Source organism: Tachysurus vachellii, chromosome 18, assembly GCF_030014155.1.
Source record: "Tachysurus vachellii isolate PV-2020 chromosome 18, HZAU_Pvac_v1, whole genome shotgun sequence".
Taxonomy (NCBI): Eukaryota; Metazoa; Chordata; class Actinopteri; order Siluriformes; family Bagridae; genus Tachysurus; species Tachysurus vachellii.
The window spans coordinates 1,126,832-1,146,587 of record NC_083477.1 but is presented as its reverse complement, the minus strand read 5'-3'; the positions used below and the strand labels follow the sequence as shown (position 1 = coordinate 1,146,587).

The 19,756-nt window shown below is 38.2% G+C and overlaps 2 protein-coding genes, 1 long non-coding RNA gene and 2 other non-coding genes across 5 annotated transcripts in view; 3 read left to right on the top strand and 2 right to left on the bottom strand.

The window, feature by feature from the left end:
* The window catches only part of si:ch211-51c14.1 (protein kinase C and casein kinase substrate in neurons protein 2), a 22,524-nt gene extending 12,165 nt beyond the window's left edge, over positions 1-10,359 (bottom strand). Inside the window, exons 1-2 of the mRNA XM_060891890.1 lie at positions 10,183-10,359; positions 1,847-1,914 (exon numbers count right to left, since the gene is read on the bottom strand). Of these exons, the coding sequence (XP_060747873.1) occupies positions 1,847-1,906 (60 nt within the window). The 5' untranslated portion in view covers positions 1,907-1,914; positions 10,183-10,359. The remainder of the gene's footprint in view (positions 1-1,846; positions 1,915-10,182) is intronic.
* A 1,849-nt stretch (positions 10,360-12,208) lies between these two features.
* Positions 12,209-15,128, top strand: LOC132860649 (uncharacterized). The gene is made up of 4 exons (XR_009649865.1): positions 12,209-12,326; positions 12,972-14,295; positions 14,760-14,795; positions 14,986-15,128. It is a non-coding gene; the product is annotated as an uncharacterized LOC132860649 (long non-coding RNA).
* LOC132861758 (small nucleolar RNA SNORD88) lies at positions 14,603-14,692 on the top strand. Its single transcript, XR_009649966.1, has one exon. It is a non-coding gene; the product is annotated as a small nucleolar RNA SNORD88 (small nucleolar RNA).
* LOC132861759 (small nucleolar RNA SNORD88) lies at positions 14,834-14,923 on the top strand. Its single transcript, XR_009649967.1, has one exon. It is a non-coding gene; the product is annotated as a small nucleolar RNA SNORD88 (small nucleolar RNA).
* Positions 15,129-18,898: 3,770 nt separating the features above from the next.
* shank1 (SH3 and multiple ankyrin repeat domains 1) overlaps positions 18,899-19,756 on the bottom strand; it is a 95,803-nt gene continuing 94,945 nt past the window's right edge. The window contains exon 28 of the mRNA XM_060891910.1: positions 18,899-19,681. Within this exon, the coding sequence (XP_060747893.1) occupies positions 19,603-19,681 (79 nt within the window). The 3' untranslated portion in view covers positions 18,899-19,602. The remainder of the gene's footprint in view (positions 19,682-19,756) is intronic.

The following is a 19,756-nucleotide window of genomic DNA, read 5'->3' as shown; positions in this document are numbered from 1 at the left end:
AGACAGTGAGACGGACAGTGAGACAGACAGTGAAAGAGACACACTGGGAGACTGAAGGAAATGTCAGTGAGCTGATCTGAATTGGAATCAGTTTCTGTTCAGTGAATAATAAGCATGAAGTCGAGAATAGAATAAAGAAGGAAAAAGAAAAACTTTCATTCTAAGAAACTTGGCAGCAGGAAACTGAAACATCTCCAAGAAGACAGATGTGTCTCTAAACGAGAATAACGTTAAAGCGAGGCTTGTTTTGGGAAGTTGAACATCTTCCTTACTGCAGTTTACAGAGCAGCTCAGTGGAAATCTCGGACATGAGCGTTATCATGGTGCGAGTTTGGGGAGTTTTAGAGACAGAAATGAATTTAGAGCGACGCAAATAAAAACGTCCGATTCAGTCAGAACACAGACAACACAAATCATCCAATCAAATCAAAGCAAACCATTTCAACAGAACTGTAATTAGAAGACAACAAAGTCCATTTAGAGCTCAGAGGGTAGGACATTTACAGCATTAAGGAAACAAGCATAAAAAAACAACCAAAAAAGACCAGAACGAGGCACCAATTAGAGCAGAGAAAACAAGTCATTATCCAATCACAGTACAGACATCACAAAACATCTAGTCAGAGTTCAGAGGAAAAGAAAATTAACAACTCGCAGCATCAGAGCACAATCACACAATCAGAGCACAGAGGAAACACAAGCGTCCAATCAGAGCACAGAGGGCACACAAGCGTGCAATCAGAGCACAGAGTAAACACAAGCGTCCAATCAGACCACAGAGGAAACACAAGCGTCCAATCAGAGCACAGAGGACACACAAGCGTCCAATCAGAGCACAGAGGACACACAAGCGTCCAATCAGAGCACAGAGTAAACACAAGCGTCCAATCAGAGCACAGAGTAAACACAAGCGTCCAATCAGAGCACAGAGGAAACACAATCAACTAATCAGAGCACAGAGGAAACACAAGCATCCAATCAGAGCACAGAGTAAACACAAGCGTCCAATCAGAGCACAGAGGAAACACAAGCATCCAATCAGAGCACAGAGGAAACACAAGCGTCCAATCAGAGCACAGAGGACACACAAGCGTCAATTCAATTCAATTTATTTGTTTAGCACTTTTAACAATTTCCCGTCTCAAAGCAGCTTTACAGAAGTATAGAAACAGAAGAGAGAGAAAAAGAAATAAATATATAATAACAAGAAGAAGAAGAAGAAAAGAAAAGAAAAGAACGAGGAAAAGAAAATTAACAACTCGCAGCATCAGAGCACAATCACACAATCAGAGCACAGAGGAAACACAAGCGTCCAATCAGAGCACAGAGGACACACAAGCGTCCAATCAGAGCACAGAGGACACACAAGCGTCCAATCAGAGCACAGAGGACACACAAGCATCCAATCAGAGCACAGAGGACACACAAGCGTCCAATCAGAGCACAGAGGACACACAAGCGTCCAATCAGAGCTCAGAGGACACACAAGCATCCAATCAGCGCACAGAAAATGTCTGACGTAAAAAAATAAAAACATCAAGTATATTTATAAGTTTATAAAAGTCAAATATTTAACATTTAAATGAGAATTATTTTGTTTGAAAATATTTTTTTTTACATTTTGCTCAATTAAATTAATTCAAACTTTCAAGTTGACATTTCACTTAATAATAATAATAATTAATTAATTACTAATTCATTAGCACAAGCATTAATGAGCAGAATAGTGGAATGGAAATAATGTTGTGCTTGTTGTCATGGTGATATTTTAATGTTAAAATGTCCAAACTGATGTACATTAAAGTATTTATGTAGAAGATCATCATGACTGCAGAGCAGCTCTCACCATCCAGAAGCTCCGGTGTGCTGAGTCTTCTGGGCCGTTCTGCTGTTGGACTGACGACATCCTGAGTCCTGAAAAAAGCACAAAAAAAAAGGTTCAGATTTAAAATCTCTGGGGGAAAAAACAATCATCTTCAAACATCATCTTATTAAATCATCATCGTGAGCAGAGGCTTCATCTATAACATCTATGTTGTGAAGCTGACTCACACACTCACTTCGTCTTTATATTTATTTATATAATATTAAGATGTAAACCTGTTATAATGCTGTTATAATCCTGTTATAAACCTGTTATAATCCTGTTATAAACCTGTTATAATCCTGTTATAAACCTGTTATAATGCTGTTATAATCCTGTTATAATCCTGTTATAAACCTGTTATAATCCTGTTATAATCCTGTTATAAACCTGTTATAATCCTGTTATAAACCTGTTATAATGCTGTTATAATCCTGTTATAATCCTGTTATAAACCTGTTATAATGCTGTTATAATCCTGTTATAATCCTGTTACAAACCTGTTATAATGCTGTAATAATCCTATTTAATTAAATGTAAAACATACAAGGTTTTAAACTTTAAAAAAAGATTTCTAAAGTTTTAATTTGTGAATAAACAGAGTTTGTGTCCTCCATCTGAGGTGTAATGTTTGAGAGATTGTGTTCAGAAAATCTGTGTGTGTGTGTGTGTGTGTGTGTGTGTGTGTGTGTGTGTGTGTGTGTGTGTGTGTGTGTGTGAAGAAGTGTGCAGCATCGATTCTAAGCTTTATTTTGTTTAGAGTTTATGGACTGGAGCAGATGGAGCGCTGCCACTAACACAAGCACATTTACATCATCACTGTTCCCTCCTGCAGTCGAGTCCTTTCCCAAAACCTCACAACCTCCAGGAGTTTATTCCTCTCACACCTCAGCAAACTGACAAACATTACAAGTGTTTATATATTAATGAACGAAACGTTGTACTGTTTATGTGTTTATGGTTAAAATTAATGTAGTGGAAAGAGTTTTAAATTGCAGTTTTAAACACTTCCTCTTCCTGTTTTTTGTCTCTTTTGAAGTTTATAAGACAAAAACTCTGACACTGAAGACTCCTTTCACAAACCTTAAACATCTGAAACATCATTCCTGTAAATATGAATAAATACGTCTGCGTGTTGGGGATTTTTTTTTCTTTTTTCCCCTTTTTTTGTGAACTCAAGAACAATTTGTTTCAGACATCTTCCCTTCTTCATCTTGTGAGAAGAAACTGAAATGGACTGAGTATTCAGATAATATTCTCACAATAGCTCGAGTCATTTTTTTGTGTTGCTGTGTATGTAGTTTGCAATCCTGGACCAATCACAGTACAGTATGCAAATCGCATGCAAATATAGCTTCATTGACATGTAGAAGAAAAACATGTGTGTGAAGCTGTGATGAATGTTTATCGCACTAGGACATCTTTGTGAGATCTTTTTACTGCTCACACACATACACACACACACACACACACACACACACACACACACACACACAGGAATCCAAACTCCCCCCTACCCACAATCCCCGGTGTGGAAACCAGAGCCATCCCAAAATAAACAGGGGTGAAAGTTCACCATAAGCAGCACACACTAGAGCTCGCTTTGGGCGTTGGCCCTGAGAAAGAGAGAGAGAGAGAGAGAGAGAGAGAGAGAGAGAGAGAGAGAGACAGAGACAGAGACAGAGAAAAAGAGAGAGCGAGAGAGATGGAGTGAGAGAGAGAGAGTGAGAGAGAGAGAGAGAGAGAGACAGAGAAAAAGAGAGAGCGAGAGAGAGATGGAGTGAGAGAGAGAGAGTGAGTGAGAGAGAGAGAGAGAGAGAGAGAGAGAGAGAGAGAGAGAGAGAGAGAGAGAGAGAGAAAGAGAGAGCGAGAGAGAGATGGAGAGAGTGAGAGAGAGAGAGAGAGAAAGAGAGAGAGAGAGAGAGAGAGAGAGAGAGAGAGAGAGAGAGAGAGCATGCACAGCTTTAAAAACACATGTGGATGGCATGTGGACAGACACACACACACACACACACACACACACACACACACGCCCCATTGACAAGCCCACATGCCTCGAGGCATATTGTGGTTTGTGTACAAATGCAATAACTTCATACTATCATAAGACCAGGACGAGGAACACAGCTGTTGTTTTTCTGAACCTCTCCAAAATTATTGGCACCCACTGATAACATGTATGAGTGGAAATGTATAAACATTATAAAATAAACATTAGACAATTATTACAATTAGTAGATAAATACATGCCACGAATATTATACAGTATATTTAAATACACACTTCTGTTAGTTGTTATTATTTTTATTTACTTTCTTGTTTTCTTTGATGTTTCTCGTTTCACACTGCTTTAAGGGTTCACAAAAGTCAATAAAGTTCTCTGAATCTCTGTTACATGTTTCTTTTAAGAAGCTTTAAGGAACTCTTTATTATTATTATTATTATTATTATTATTATTATTATTAGTATTAATTTTGCTATTATTATTATTATTATTATTTTTACTATTACTACTATTATTATTATTATTATTATTATTATTATTATTATTAATATTGTTATTATTATTAATATTACTATTATTATTATTACTATTTTATTATTATTATTATTATGATTATGATTATTATTATTATTATTATTATCATCATTATTATTAGATACACATTTCTTGAAGGAAATACAGCGAATTCAAAAACTGTATAAATTATTAACTTAAATCTACATCCAGATAAAACTCCAAAAGTAATGGCACCCATTTCACAATATGTGTTTTTTATATATAGAATCAATTTAACAGGAAGGTTCAGATCCATCTCTCTCCAGTGTTCCTGCGGCCAACGCCAGGGTCTGCAGCGTTTCTTGTGTTTTCTGTTTGTTCTGTGAAATACAGATGAAGTTGAAGACATTACACATCCACATGCTCCGGGAGATGTTAGCTCCGTGTCAGACGTGATCATGGCACTCAGGTCCACCTTCCTGTGGATCCTCACAATTTCACAACAACTGACATGAGGTTTTACTGTGAATGTAAAGACGTTTACAGATGTTTACAGACGTTTTTCATCTTTGTTCACTTTGTGTAATCAATTAATAATAACAGATGATTAACTGACAGGGAGTTAACATCACTGCTCTGTCAGTACTGATCTAGTCTTCTGTAAGATGAAGTCAGTTCAGTAGACGGGGTTTAAAAATATAAACCAAAAGAAAATAATGAAAGAAACAAAACAAAAATCGCTGAAAAATAAAGAAAATTCAGATGGAAATTGTGATGAGCTAATTTTTATTAATTTAGTGTTTTTTGTTATTTTGAAATCACTATGACCGAGTTTAAAGTTTCAGTCTTTAAAAAAATCCAATCCCTGATATATAATATAATATAATTTGTGAAGAGGATGTGAATCGGCTCTTTCAGAGACAGAAGACAAGGAAAGCTCCCGGCCCAGACGGGGTCTCCGCCTCCTGTCTCAAAGCATGTGCTGATCAACTGGCTCCTATCTTCACCCATATCTTCAACAGATCACCAGAGCTGTGTGAAGTCCCCTCGTGCTTTAAACTCTCCACAATCATTCCGGTCCCCAAGAAACCCTCCATCACTGGACTGAATGACTACAGACCTGTCGCTCTGACATCTGTCGTCATGAAGACCTTTGAACAGCTGGTATTGTCCCACCTAAAGACTGTCACAGAACAGATGCTGGATCCCCTACAGTTTGCCTACCATGCAAACAGATCAGTGGACGACGGAGTCAACATTGGTCTGCACTACATTCTGCAGCACCTGGACTGCTCAGGGACAGACGCCCGGATTCTGTTTGTCGACTTCAGTTCGGCTTTTAATACAATACTTCTGGAAATTCTCCACTCCAAACTCCTAAGGCTCACTGTACCCACTTCCATCTGTCAGTGGATCACCAGCTTCCTGACAGGCAGGAAACAACAGGTGAGACTGGAAGGTGTCACCTCCAGCATTCGGACAATCAGCACTGGTGCTCCTCAGGGATGTGTCCTCTCCCCACTGTTATTCTCCCTCTACACTAATGACTGCACTTCAAGTGACAAACTGTTAAACTCCTGAAATTTGCAGATGATACTACGCTCATCCGTCTCATCCAAGATGGCGATGAGTCTGCATACCAGCAGGAGGTGGAGCGGCTGGTGCTATGGTGCAGTCAGAACAGTCTGGAGCTAAACACCCTCAAAACTGTGGAGATGATTTTAGGAAAGACCCCTCAACACTACTCCCCCCTCACAATATCTAACAGCCCGGTGTCATCTGTGGAGGCCTTCAAGTTTCTGTGCACTAACATTTCCCAAGACCTGAAATGGGAGTGCAACACAAACTCCATCATCAAAAAGGCCCAGCAGAGGATGTAGTTTCTACATCACTTAGTGAAGTTTGGTCTGCCACAGGAGCTGTTGATGCTGTTCTACACTGCAGTCATTGAATCTGTCCTGTTCACATCCATCACCATCTGGTTTGGTGCAGCAACTAAACAGGACACAGGAACAGACTGCAACGCACAGTAAAAAGAGCAGAAATAATAACTGGTGCCCCCCTGCCCACCCCCCAGGACTTGTACGACACAAGAACCAGAAACCGGGCAGTAAAAATCACTACTGACCCTTCACACCCTGGACACAACCTCTTTCAGCTCCTCCCTTCTCTCAGGTGCTACAGAACTTTACTTACTAAAACTACCAGACACAGGAACAGTTTCTTTCCCCAGACAATCACCCTGATTAACACCTCACCATAATTATATTCACTGCTTCATATCTATAAGTACTGCATTATCAGGACTGTCAGTCATCACATCATCTGTATATATTACACACTACTGCTGCTGTATAGTGTACATAAGCATAATATTACACAATATTGTTATTTACACTCTCACACTTTATGTACATAACTGATCTGTTATATATTCTGTATTTATATTTAATACTCATTCTGTCTACAGTATATTGTATCTCATCGTCTGCTTTGCCTTGTATAGTTTGTATAGTATAGTGTTATTTATGTCTGTATTGTATAGTATAGTGTTATTTATGTCTGTATTGTATAGTATAGTGTTATTTATGTGTGTATTGTATAGTATAGTGTTATTTATGTCTGTATTGTATAGTATAGTGTTATTTATGTCTGTATTGTATAGTATAGTGTTATTTATGTGTGTATTGTATAGTATAGTGTTATTTATGTGTGTATTGTATAGTATAGTGTTATTTATGTCTGTATTGTATAGTATAGTGTTATTTATGTCTGTATTGTATAGTATAGTGTTATTTATGTGTGTATTGTATAGTATAGTGTTATTTATGTGTGTATTGTATAGTATAGTGTTATTTATGTGTGTATTGTATAGTATAGTGTTATTTATGTGTGTATTGTATAGTATAGTGTTATTTATGTCTGTACCTTTGAGAGTCACAAACTGCTGGAACCAAATTCCTTGTGTGTGTCAACACAATTGGCCAATAAATCTGATTCTGATAAACATCAGAAATACTTCTGAATTAGATCAGATCCTATTAAGAAGCTAACTCTGGAGGTTAGCTAGCTAACAATTACTAGCATACTAACAAAAAAAACCAGAAATGCGTAAATTGTGTAGAATTTTGTACATTTATCACATTTTTGTATTCTGCTGAAATGAACAGGTAACGATCTGTAAGGTAAAGAACGGATGTGAAGTAAAAAGGTGAACCGTGAGAGAGACTGTGTGAGACAGAATGGAGCTGAAATACAACCCAAGATTAAATCCACACTCAGCAGTGTGACTAATGACCAGAAGTGTGCGTTAGCTTCAGATCACTCAAATGTTCCTCCTGGTTACGGCTCCGCTGTCGAATCTAACAGACGGAACTGGGACGTAGCTCAGTGTGGAACAGCTTCCAGTTTTACTCGTCCTGGTCCCGTATTCATAAAGACTCTAATAATGATCTCAGAGAGCTCCTAATGGAGCTTAAACATCTTTAACTGTGAATCTTATCTTCAGAGCAACTCTGAACAAGATAAATACAATAACTTTTATCTTAGAGAGGAGGCGGGGCTTAACCCTGTTACTAGGTGACACATTCTTTTGAAGACTGTGATTGGTTGTTTTAATAAATGACATAATGTCTGATATGTTATCTCTAATCTGATTGGTCACAAAAATAATCCCTACACGATCTAATCTGTATCATCTTATTAACTCACTATCATTATTAAATATTATATACAACACATTTCTTTTCACTCTTCACCTTTCAGTCATTTCCTCCTCTGATAAAGAAACTCTTCATCCTCTTAAAGTCCTCCTCACTTCTCATAACACTTTTTATCTTTACCAGAATCTTCTCTTTAATATTAAGGAAAAACACCACATTTAAAAAAATATTTGAATTTTGGCACTAAGAGAAACTCTTTACACTGAGAATGTTCCTGAATACAGACCCTGGTGTTTAGACACTAATATAATCTAGACACAGTCTAATCTGTCTGATACACACACCTTCTGATGTGTCTGATGCACATACCGTTTGATACAAACACCGTCTAATCCGTCTGATACACACACCGTCTGATCCGTCTGATACACACAATGTCTGATCCGTCTGATACACACAATGTCTGGTCCATCTGATACACACACCGTCTGATCCGTCTGATACACACACTGTCTGATCCGTCTGATACACACAATGTCTGATCCGTCTGATACACACACCCTCTGATCCGTCTGATACACACAATGTCTGATCCGTCTGATACACACAATGTCTGATCCGTCTGATACACACACCCTCTGATCCGTCTGATACACACAATGTCTGATACACACACTGTCTGAAACACACACCGTCTGATACAGACACCGTCTGATCTTTCTGATACACACACCGTCTGATCTGTCTGATACACACACCGTCTGATACACACACCATCAGATACACACCGTCTGATACACACACCATCAGATACACACCGTCTGATCCGTCTGATACACACACCGTCTGATACACACACCATCAGATACACACCGTCTGATCCGTCTGATACACACACCGTCTGATACACACACCATCAGATACACACCGTCTGATCTGTCTGATACACACACCGTCTGATACACACACCATCAGATACACACCGTCTGATCACTCTGATAATTAGAAACTAATTAGAGTCTTTTACTAAAGTGTAGAAAAAGTTTCTTCCTGTATGTGGAGGAAGTAATAAAAAAAAACTTTCTGACCAATCAGAATTCAGAATAGTGACAATACTGACACCTTAGTGCTGTTCTCAAAAATATTGGCACCCACGAAGGACATGATGCTTCCTAACTACACCCTTCAGTTGCTCTCTCATTTTTGATCTCTCTCTCTCTCTCTCTCTCTCTAATGAAATTAGAGTTTTCCTAATGTTCCATTACCATCACTTTCTTTCTTTCTCTCTCTCTGCTCTCAGTGTCGTGTTACATGATGCACTTGGACTCATTTGCACTTTTTCGTGGTTACGCAGCTCATAAACTGTTTAGCTTTTCCTCTGGAGGTTTTTTATTCTTTTAAATCTAGAACTCTCTCTCTCTCTCTCTCTCTCTCTCACACACACACACACACTCTCAGACCAAAGCTAGTTTTTTCACCCTCTCAACAGCCTTTCCCATAAACCATCTTATGCATTACCTCTGACCTTCACTTCCTGTCTTCCCACAACTCCCCCTTTCTCTGCTTCATTATTGGATGTGATGTGATGGCTGGATGATTTCTGCATTTTATCTCATAAAGCTTCAAGAATTCTGAATTAAATTTAGATTACGTGACAATGCTTTACACATGCAATTAATGTTGATTTGAAAATGTCAAATATAAAATGTCTTGGATTTTATTATACAGTGGATTTATTACATTACTGCTCATTTAGGTCCCATTGTGTACTTTAATACTGTGTAGATAATGTGGGGGTGCCAATACTTATTGTTATATAGTTGTAGTAAGGATCAAGAGTTTAATGGGGCTGTGTTCACTTTAAAATCCATGGATTTGGCACACACACACACACACACACACACACACACACACACACACACACACACACACACACACAAACACACAGGCCAAGGAAATATATAGCAGCTTATGCATGCATGAGCTAGAAATAGAGCACGGATCGGACATTAACATGGAGTCTGAGTAATAGAGGACTCTGGGGGGTATAGAGGGTTCAGTTGGAGGGGAAATATATCATACATCATAGATTATAGATTATAGATTATAGATTATTATATTGTATGTAAATGTGAAAAAGGGGAAAGGAGACGTACCTCAAACTTTTGGAGTTCTTTTTGAAGAAGTTTCACAAAAGTTCAGCCTCTGGATCTCCTGCTATGTCCTTCTCCACTGCTCCCTCGCTCTCCTCCTCTCTCTCTTTCTGTCTCTCTCTCTCTGTCTCTCTCTGTCTCTCTCTCTCTCTCCGTCTCTCTCTCTTTCTCTCTCCTCCTCCCCTCTCTCTCTCTCTCTCTATCTCTAAATCTCTCTCTCTCTCTCTCTCTCTCTCGGTCAGTGTTTGATGAGGTGGCTCCTCTTTCCCTCCCTCGCTCCCTTGCTCCATCCACCCCAGCCCCTACCCCCATCCTCAGCTGTTCAGGCGTCCTCTTGCTTTTTGGATCATAATACAGTTGTGCTCCTCCTCTAGGTTTCCATATTGGTTCAGACAGAACCATCAGAGACTGAAGCTTCACCAAGCTACACACACACACACACACACACGCACACACACACACACACACACACGCACACATGCACGCACACACACACACACACAAACACACACACACGCACGCACGCACACACAAACACACACACACAAAACTCCACCCTGAGTATATTTCAGGCATGCAGTTTATGGTTGATTAGTGAAGAACAATTTTTTATAAAGTCTAAAACAGTGAGTTTATATGAATATCTGAATATTACGACAAGCTTGAGGATTTTACGTTATAATCTTATAATCTGGAAATCTTTTACAGATGAATGACATTGCTGTTCTTTTAGTTTTCTGAAGCCCAAGACCATGACATTATGCATAATTAATCATTTTATTAAATAAAAATAAATATGTAAAAAATCTACATGTATACAGTAGGTGTGTTCATGGTGTATAGAAAATGAACGTACACCTTCTGACCAATCAGAATCAACAACACGTTACTGCTCTAAAATATTGTTCATTAACAACTTAAAGATTTCCTCTCTAACTAACCGCAGAGAATTCCCACACTGCAGATGTACGGCTTTAAAGCCTTAGACATAAATGTTGTAGGACAAACTGAATGCAGTGTAGAGGTAAAGATTTTGTGGCTCAGTTGGGGAAACTTTTGGCCAACAATAAAACAATACAGAATAAGTTAATAAATGACTGTTTGTAGAATAAAATCAACATTATGCAGATACAAATCATTTGCTTTCTGTGTAAAGCACAGAAAAAATATACCTTATGTCCATTTTTATTATTTTACACCTAAGAATCATAAATATTTAGGATTAAAAGGTGTGACAGACACCATGGTGAATTAATCTCACTGGATTCTCATCTCAGGTCATTGAGTATTTTTGTTCACATGATGTTTTGTCTTGTTTTTCTCATGTTTTAGCCTTGACTGTTATCTATAAGCTCTAAACTCTAAAGCTTGTCCTTCTGCATCCACACGTCAGCTTTAAAGCCAGATGTGTCCCATTTAGACACAGATTTCTATCATCCAGGATTTGATGATTATAATCATCTTTCTTTGGGGTTTTGTTCATGCTAATAATGTTCATGCTAATAATGTGAGGATCCGTTAATTATAAAAATAAAATATCAAATAACATAATATCTAAACTACAATAATGCACTAATATGAAGCATGAATAAGCAAACACACAATAATAAGTTTACTGATGTGAATATAAACCAAAAAAGTGTCACAAATAGTGCAACTCGAGCAACAACCAAAATGGCGGATTGAGTCGTCCACTGTTCATCAGGACCTTTAGGTGTTCACACTTGTCGCCTGTTTAGAATGCAAACCAAAGGCGTTAACGTGGTGGGGTGTTTTAAAAGCTGTTCGTTTTTCGGTTTAATTTTTGTTACAACTATATTTAAATCAGTTCAACTAAATAAATAATAATCTCATTAAAATAAATAAACGCTAACGTACTGGGTTGATTTTTAACGATGTGTTCAAAATGCGTAACTTACATAAATAAAGAAACAAACAAATAACTAAATAAATAAAGTTTAATTTTACATAAAGACAGAACTGACGCGCTACGTCTGTATTTTTTATCATGTTATTATAATCAGGCACTCTCCGCGGATACCTTGAGGTCGCTGAACACACGGAAAATAAAAGCCGCCATGTTGGTGGTCCTGTTCATGTGTTTTCGGGTCACTTTGGAGTGAAACAGTTTGCTGGTTTACAGGACGGTAAGACACTATTTTTCAAAAAAAAGTTAAAAGATTTGCAATTTAATCTGAGTTTTAATGGTACATGCGTTTTGTTTTGAACCGGTCTGTTTGTGCACCGAGATTGAACTGTATCGTGAAACGGTTCATTACGCTTTTACACACAGTGGACACTAGTGACATCTTGTGGTCAAGAGGTGGAATAGCTGCATTCGTGTCTTTAATTAATGAATTAACAAATGAATTGATTTTATTTGATCGTTTTTAATAAATCAGCTACTTTGAATTACACAAAGGCAGTAAAATAGTTCGATGTGTCAGTGCAGATGTACTTATTACACACTGTATGAATGTATTTATGAATTAGAAAGAATAAATGATATAAAATCCACTTAATTAAAATTTATGAATCCACTTTGATCCACTGTTGTGGCCTTACTCGCATAATGTTTTGTACTCATCCTGAACCTAGACTTTATAGGCGAATATTGTGTATGCATATTATCTTATTAAATTATGTTATATTAATATAAATATATAAAATGTGTGTATGCATATTTGTATATGATCAAAATAAAGCTGTCACGTGGTTGTGTGCAGAAACAAAGCATCTAAAGTCATAGATCATTTCTCTTTCTCTCTTTCTCTCTTTCTCTGGAGGTACAGGACAGGGTTGGACGATGAAACTGAAACACTGGTCGTTATAGTTTTGCAGGTTTCGCATCTACATACACTCGATCTGGTGGACAGTCTTCACCGATTCCATAAGAGCAGAGTGTGAAGGTTGAATCAGCAGAGCAGTAACACACCTGCAGCTTAAACACTGCAGTCCACACAACATAATGGGAGATATATCCGAGTTCAAAAGAGGACAAATCGTTGGTGCTCGTCTCGCTGGAGCATCTGTGAGCAGGACAGCAAGTCTTTGTGATGTATCGAGAGCCACAGTGTCCAAAGTAATGACTGCATACGTTCTCGAAGGACGAACTACGTCTAAGAGGAGTAACTGTCGACGTAAGAGGAAACTGTCAGAAAAGGACGTCCAGGTACTAATCCAGATCGTATCCAGAAACCCTGAAACCACGGCTGCCAAAATCACTGCAGAATTAAACACACACCTCAACTCTCCTGTTTCCACCAAAACTGTTCGGCGGGAGCTCCACAGGGCCAATATATACGGTGGTGCTCAAAAAAAAAAACTTGAATGTTTAAAAATCTGTTCTTAAGTGTGTATTTCATTGTGCTCATAAAATGTTTAGGAAACTTCCTTTTAAAAGGGTGTGACAGACACCATGGTGAAGGAATCTCACTGGATTCTAATCTCAGGTCATTGAGTATTTTTGTTCACATGATGTTTTGTCTTGTTTTTCTCATGTTTTAGCCTTGACTGTTATCTATAAGCTCTAAACTCTAAAGCTTGTCCTTCTGCATCCACACATCAGCAATAAAGCCAGATGTGTCCCATTTAGACACAGATTTCCTTATATAGAGCATCAATACACTGTTGTGGGTTTATTTTCAGGCTCTTGGTTTCTTGTTTCTTCCTTCAGCGGATGAAAAGTCACTGTTTTTGAACAAGAAGAAGAACACAGACAATAAAAAGTTTGTCATCAGTAAGGACTCATCAACCACCAACATGGCGATTGTAACAGCCCATTGTTCATCAGGACCTTTAGGTGTTCAGACATGTTCCTGATCAATAAATAAAAGGCGCACGAGGCCTGTTAACATGACGGGGTTTTAAGAGTTTTTTTGTTTTTCATTTCTTTACTAACTTTAAATCAGTTCCGAAATGAAGTTGTTGATTTAAAAAAATGCCTAACAGTGTTTTTCTCGTGATGGGTTGCCGCAGTACGAGTGTATTTTATTATAATCAGGCATCATCAGCGGATACCTTGAGGTCCTTGAAGACCTGGTAGATAAAAGCCGCCATGTTGAAGGTCCCAGTCTTTCTGTTTCCGAGTGGTGCAACTTGCTCGTTAACTGAACGGTAAGAGCTTTTATTAACTATTATTGTGTTCGAATCCTTTGTTTTAATCACATTACACCACTGTATTGGTCTGTGCCGTGTGACCATTGTAACGTTATTGACCTGTTTAGTGATGATTTTGATGGTTTGTTGCTCCGACCTTCTGTGACCACGTGTCACTTGCACCACATTTGTGTCTAATCTGTCCAGGGTTTATATGGAAAAGAACTTTATTAAGTACGTTTTTACAAATCTGTAAGGAACCAAATAGTGACACAAACATATTTATTATATTATATACCAAAAAAACCCATAATCTTCTAAAGTGAGTCTCTGCTGATGTCTTGCACTGGGCTCAGACAGTGTGTGGTGATGGACGTGCTGCTCTGCCCCTGACATGGTGGAGTCTGAAGAGACTTCATCCAATCAGTCAACTGATCAATCAATGAAATCATCAGATACATTAATCTCTCTCTCTCTCTCAGGACACTGAACGCTCTTTCTGAAGGACAGCATGGACGGTACGTATTCACTAATGAAGGTTTTGTTTCTGAACGTTTTGCTCCCTTGATGTTTAGCACTGGGCTCTGAGTGATTGTGGAGACTGAAGTGCAGCTCTGCTCTTGACATGGTGGAGTCTGAGGAGACGTTCATATAAAATCTGATCCCTCTAAAGGTTCACGCTTCCTGACTCGTGTTTGTGTTTTTCAGGTGATTAAGACTGAAGACTACGTTGGAAAATACAAGTATAGAAGAATGAATTTTATTTCTAGTTTCTGAAATCAGCTTGATGTCTCCTTGATCTGAAGTGTGTGTGTATGAGTCTTAATAAAGTCCTCCATTTTAAATAATGATCTCCACTGTTTGCTTATTGAAAGCTGAAAACATCTGTTTTTTGTTGCTTGACAAATCTGTAGAAAGCTCATTAGACGTGTTGGTCAGACGCTCCTTGTTGCACCCTAGTGATGGTCACCACTGTGGTTTGTTTTCCTCTGATGGTGTGGACTCGGCAGTCTGATCCCTTTTAATGATCCCTGCGTGGGATGTGGTAGCTCAGTGGTTAAGGTGTTCGACTACTGATCGGAAGGTCATTGGTTCGAATCCCAGGTCCACCAAGTTGCCACTGCAGGGCCCCTGAGCAAGGCCTTTAACCCTCAATTGCTCAGGCGTATAAACTGAAATAAGAAAAATGTAAGTCACTCTGGATAAGAGTGTCTGCTAAATGCTGTAAATGTAATGATTTAACTTTCAAAATTCTTTTTTCTATCATGTACAGTTTTGTATTCTAGAAAGTTCTTGCCCAATAAACAGAAGAATTTCTGCTTAGAAGACACTTAAAATAAAAGTCCCTGTTTAATTGTAATTTTGCACGATTTTGTTAGTGTTCTGTGGATTAAATGATTTGTATTAAGTGTTTTTAAATAAAGGGTTTGGGTTTCTTTTTGTGCTGGGAGTCTAAACTGTGTGTGGGATGATGTTTGTTTTTTTTCCTCATTTGCTCCTCACCTGCTTTATCTAGTTGGGGTTCATTAAAAGGTTTTACAATGGTCTATAAACGTGACCTGCATGTAAGATCACCAAAAATCATGGACTGTTTTTTATAAAGAAGGTCCATGTTGATGAATCTTCTTTTATGGACAGTTATTAAAAAAAAAAAAAAAAAAAATCAAGGTTTATTTACTTTTTAAAGATTAGATCATTCTTCTTGTGTGAGCTCCTCATCCATGTCGTGGTTGATAAATGAAGTCCAACATGCCTCAGTAGATCTGTGTTTCTCCAGAAGACAAACCAATAACCATCAGACCACTCAAAGGTATTCCTGCATCTTTATTAGAATTCTAATAACTTTTTATATCTTAAAATGTTTGTAATTCATATGTGTATATGAATGTGTATATGTAGATCACATATACATATATATTTATATATTCTGTAAATAATCTTTCATCTCTTCGTTTGTAATATTCTTCCAGATTTTTTTTTTTTTTTTTAAAGAAAACAAAAAACAAACCGCAATGCTTTCTACACACCCTGCTCACCTACGGCTTCGGTCGGGTCACATGACCGTTCTTTGGCCATGGAGCTGCTTCATGTTGCCACAGCGAATGCATAGCCTTATGTATGACACGGTTTTCCCACTTGCACTCGTCTGGGATGCGAAAGAAAACAAAAAAGCGGAACAGAAAGCGACTTCATCCTGGTGCGAAGAAGGTTTTGCATGAGGAGAGATGAATTTTCCCCTTTAGGTAAAATGAAGTGCAGTAAACGAGTCGAGTTGAGCTTGGGCTCCAGAATGAGCTGCTTCAGTTTTGCGCTGGAGGTCAACAAGCTTCATGTTCATGACAAGCTAAAAAAACATTAGCGAAAGTACACCGTCACGTAGCAGACAAGTCGCAGGGTAACGTTTGAAACATAAGCTGATTAAATACAAACCCAGACGATAGCTTGCTTTGTGATCGCTCACAGGAGGCTAATCTGGCTTCTGTTACTTGTTTGCCAAAAAAGCCTCGAAGCTCCAGTGCAGAAAAGAAGGTCTTCTTAAAGTTTGAATTGCTAAATTATTTCAGAAATGTTTTGTCTTTGAACCACGTTTCTTTAAAGAAAGTTAGAAGAAATTCAGCTTTTCCCTTCTAGCCTTCCTTACAGCAACACCTGAGGATGGCTTTGTGGTGCCTCCTGGAGGATGACTTAAAAACGTTGCTTTCTTTTGTCACCAGATGCGAACAATTGTGTGATGCTGTAATTGCATTCAAACACAAAGGTGTTTCTGACATACAGGATGTGGAGAAAGCACTGGGCATAAATAAACATCTTTTTCTCTTCGTCTTTATATGTTATTTGGAAGACAGAGATTCTTTAGAACACTTTAAGCCATAGTGAGGACGATCGTGCGTCATCATCCTTGCTGTCATCACGTGGAAAAAGTGAACACAGCTCTCTTAATGTTCAGCAAGAACCTTAATATTTTCTCTCTCTTTCTCGCTGTGGGAAAATAAAAAGTAGGTTTTGATGAAGGAGTAATGCTGAAGTGAGCTGATCGGGATGAGAAAGCCCTTTTTTCACTGATATGTGACAGATATGAAGTTTCCCCACGCCTCATGCACACAGACGTCTCACATTTAAACAACTACGCTTCAGGGAAAGTGGTTTCACTTGCAATATTTGCATATATGGTTCGATCACAAATATAGGGGTCGACATGTCCTGGTGGATGAGGGCGGAGCTTACATTCACTTTGATCATCAAACTTGACCATGTGACATCATAATTCCTTCAGATTCCTCAACTGGCTTTTCAATGCTGTGCCATTATGAGCTTTTTTTATCAAGTCATTGCTCGATTTTATAAATTTTAGACTTCCTGTTTAAAGCAATGAGATGTGCTCTTCCTGTGTAAGTATGAAGATCTTGGCCATGTCAGATTGTACCATACTTTATTAATCAATATAAAGTGACGTGTAGTTTGTGTGACTAAAAACCAAACTGGCTAATGTCTGGTATGTTTGGTACTGTATGTCTGGTTCTCGAGAAGAGGCTGACTTTATAAAAAAACAAAGCTAACAATTCTCCAAATAAACCCATGATTATATCTTGCTACCAAATGCCATTGTGATGTTCAAACTTTTCACACAGAAGTCAGAAGAGCCAACCAGTTCTTGCCAGAAGTGTCTAAAAAATATAATGTGGGTGCGGCATCTAATATAGATATACCAGGAAAACAATTTAGTGTGTAAATAAATTAGTAGTTCTATGCCAGCTAGCCAACATGAGCTAAATCAGTGTCATTAGTAAGCAATAGGGTGATTGAGGGGAGTGAAAGAAAACCTAGCGGTGATACCACATGGACCAAGTTCCACGATTTGGGTTAATGAGTTTAACTGAAGCTCTGCCCTCACAGAGACACCTCAAGTAAAGGGGAACAAAATAGCATAGCTTTATCTGATAACAGCAAGGACCATGAGAGCAATGAAGTGCGGTAAATAACAATAAATCTCTCTTCTTTTATATAACAACATTAGTATTCCAGACCCATTTAAAGTTTAAAAATGTCTTTGTTATAAGAACAATCGTCATATTAAAACAGGTATAAGCATGAATGCCACAAATTTAGGGCATCTGGTTGCACATCCCACTTTGCCTCCTATTAAAGAGAGTGAGTATTGTGAAAGGAGGAGCGATTAGGAAAGAGGTTTGGGCCTCTTGCACATCCCTTATGGACAGTGAACCTCCGGATCGCTGTTCAGTCGAGTAGCAGTCACTTCAACTGGTCCAGAGTCTCATAAAAATGGTGAAGGTTTTCTTTTTTGTTCATGTAATTCACCTCTGGTCCAACTGTAGATTATGTCCCATTTTTGTATTTTGATTAAATGATGGGTTTATATTTATGGAGGTGAGCCTGATGTAACACAAGGTAAGTTTTTATATGTATCATGTTGGTCTGGGCACTTGTTTGTAGTTTTTCTTGTGTTTGTTTTTTGCTACGGGTTTGTAATACAGTGACCAGTCTGTTTATATATAAATATATAAATATATATATATATATATATATATATATATATATATATATATATATATATATGCCATGAGAAGGTTCTAGCACAATACATTAGCAAGCTTCGGCGAATGTTTCCAAAGGTAAAAACTAAAAACAACCTCCCAACATTAGTTAGATAATTCTCACACACACACACAAACACACACATTCTCTCGAGTTAGGTATTAGGCAGTAAACTGGCCACTGCTCTGAGCACAGGTTTTACCCAATCAAATTCTTTCCTCAATTACTCATTGACTGTTTTGTTTTTTGGTTAATGAATACCAACCAAGAACCAGAAAAGGGAGTTTAAGGCATAGATTCACATGCCACACTAACAAAAAAATAGAAAGAGTGCAATGGATGACTCAGTTTCACGCTTGCAACATAAATAATATATCAACAAACCAAGAAATGCAATAAATATGATCTTTAAGTTTCTCTTAAAGTATTTGGCTCAGATAATGGTCCTGTTGATATTTTTAGGGTTTCTTGTAACTGATTTACATTTCAGGCCCTTGTCTGATCAGTGAAAGTAAGTGAGCATGTGAGAATGCACCTTCATTTGTGAGCGACCTGTGAGGAGTGTTTGGGTGGGTTGTTGCCTGATAAGCTCGGTATTCCCGTCTTCCATCCCTGCATCTCTTACTCTTCTTTTCTCTCAACTTTCCCTGGTAATGGTGATGCCCTGGTTTGCTTCTGTTTGTGAAGAGGTTTGTCAGCCTCAGTTAGCCACAGTTGCTCAGAGTTTTGTCACTTTGTACTTAGTGTCTTTCTAGCCTTCGGTCTGTCCTCTCAGCTCCGGGCACCTTCGTCTCTGGCTCTTCCATCTCGCGGGGAGAGGGCAGAAACGGGGAAAGGGCTAGAGGACAACCTGAGGGAAAGTGGAAAGCCTTTATACAGAAGCAGTCTGTCTGTATATCTGCCTTGTTTTTCCCTTTCACTGACC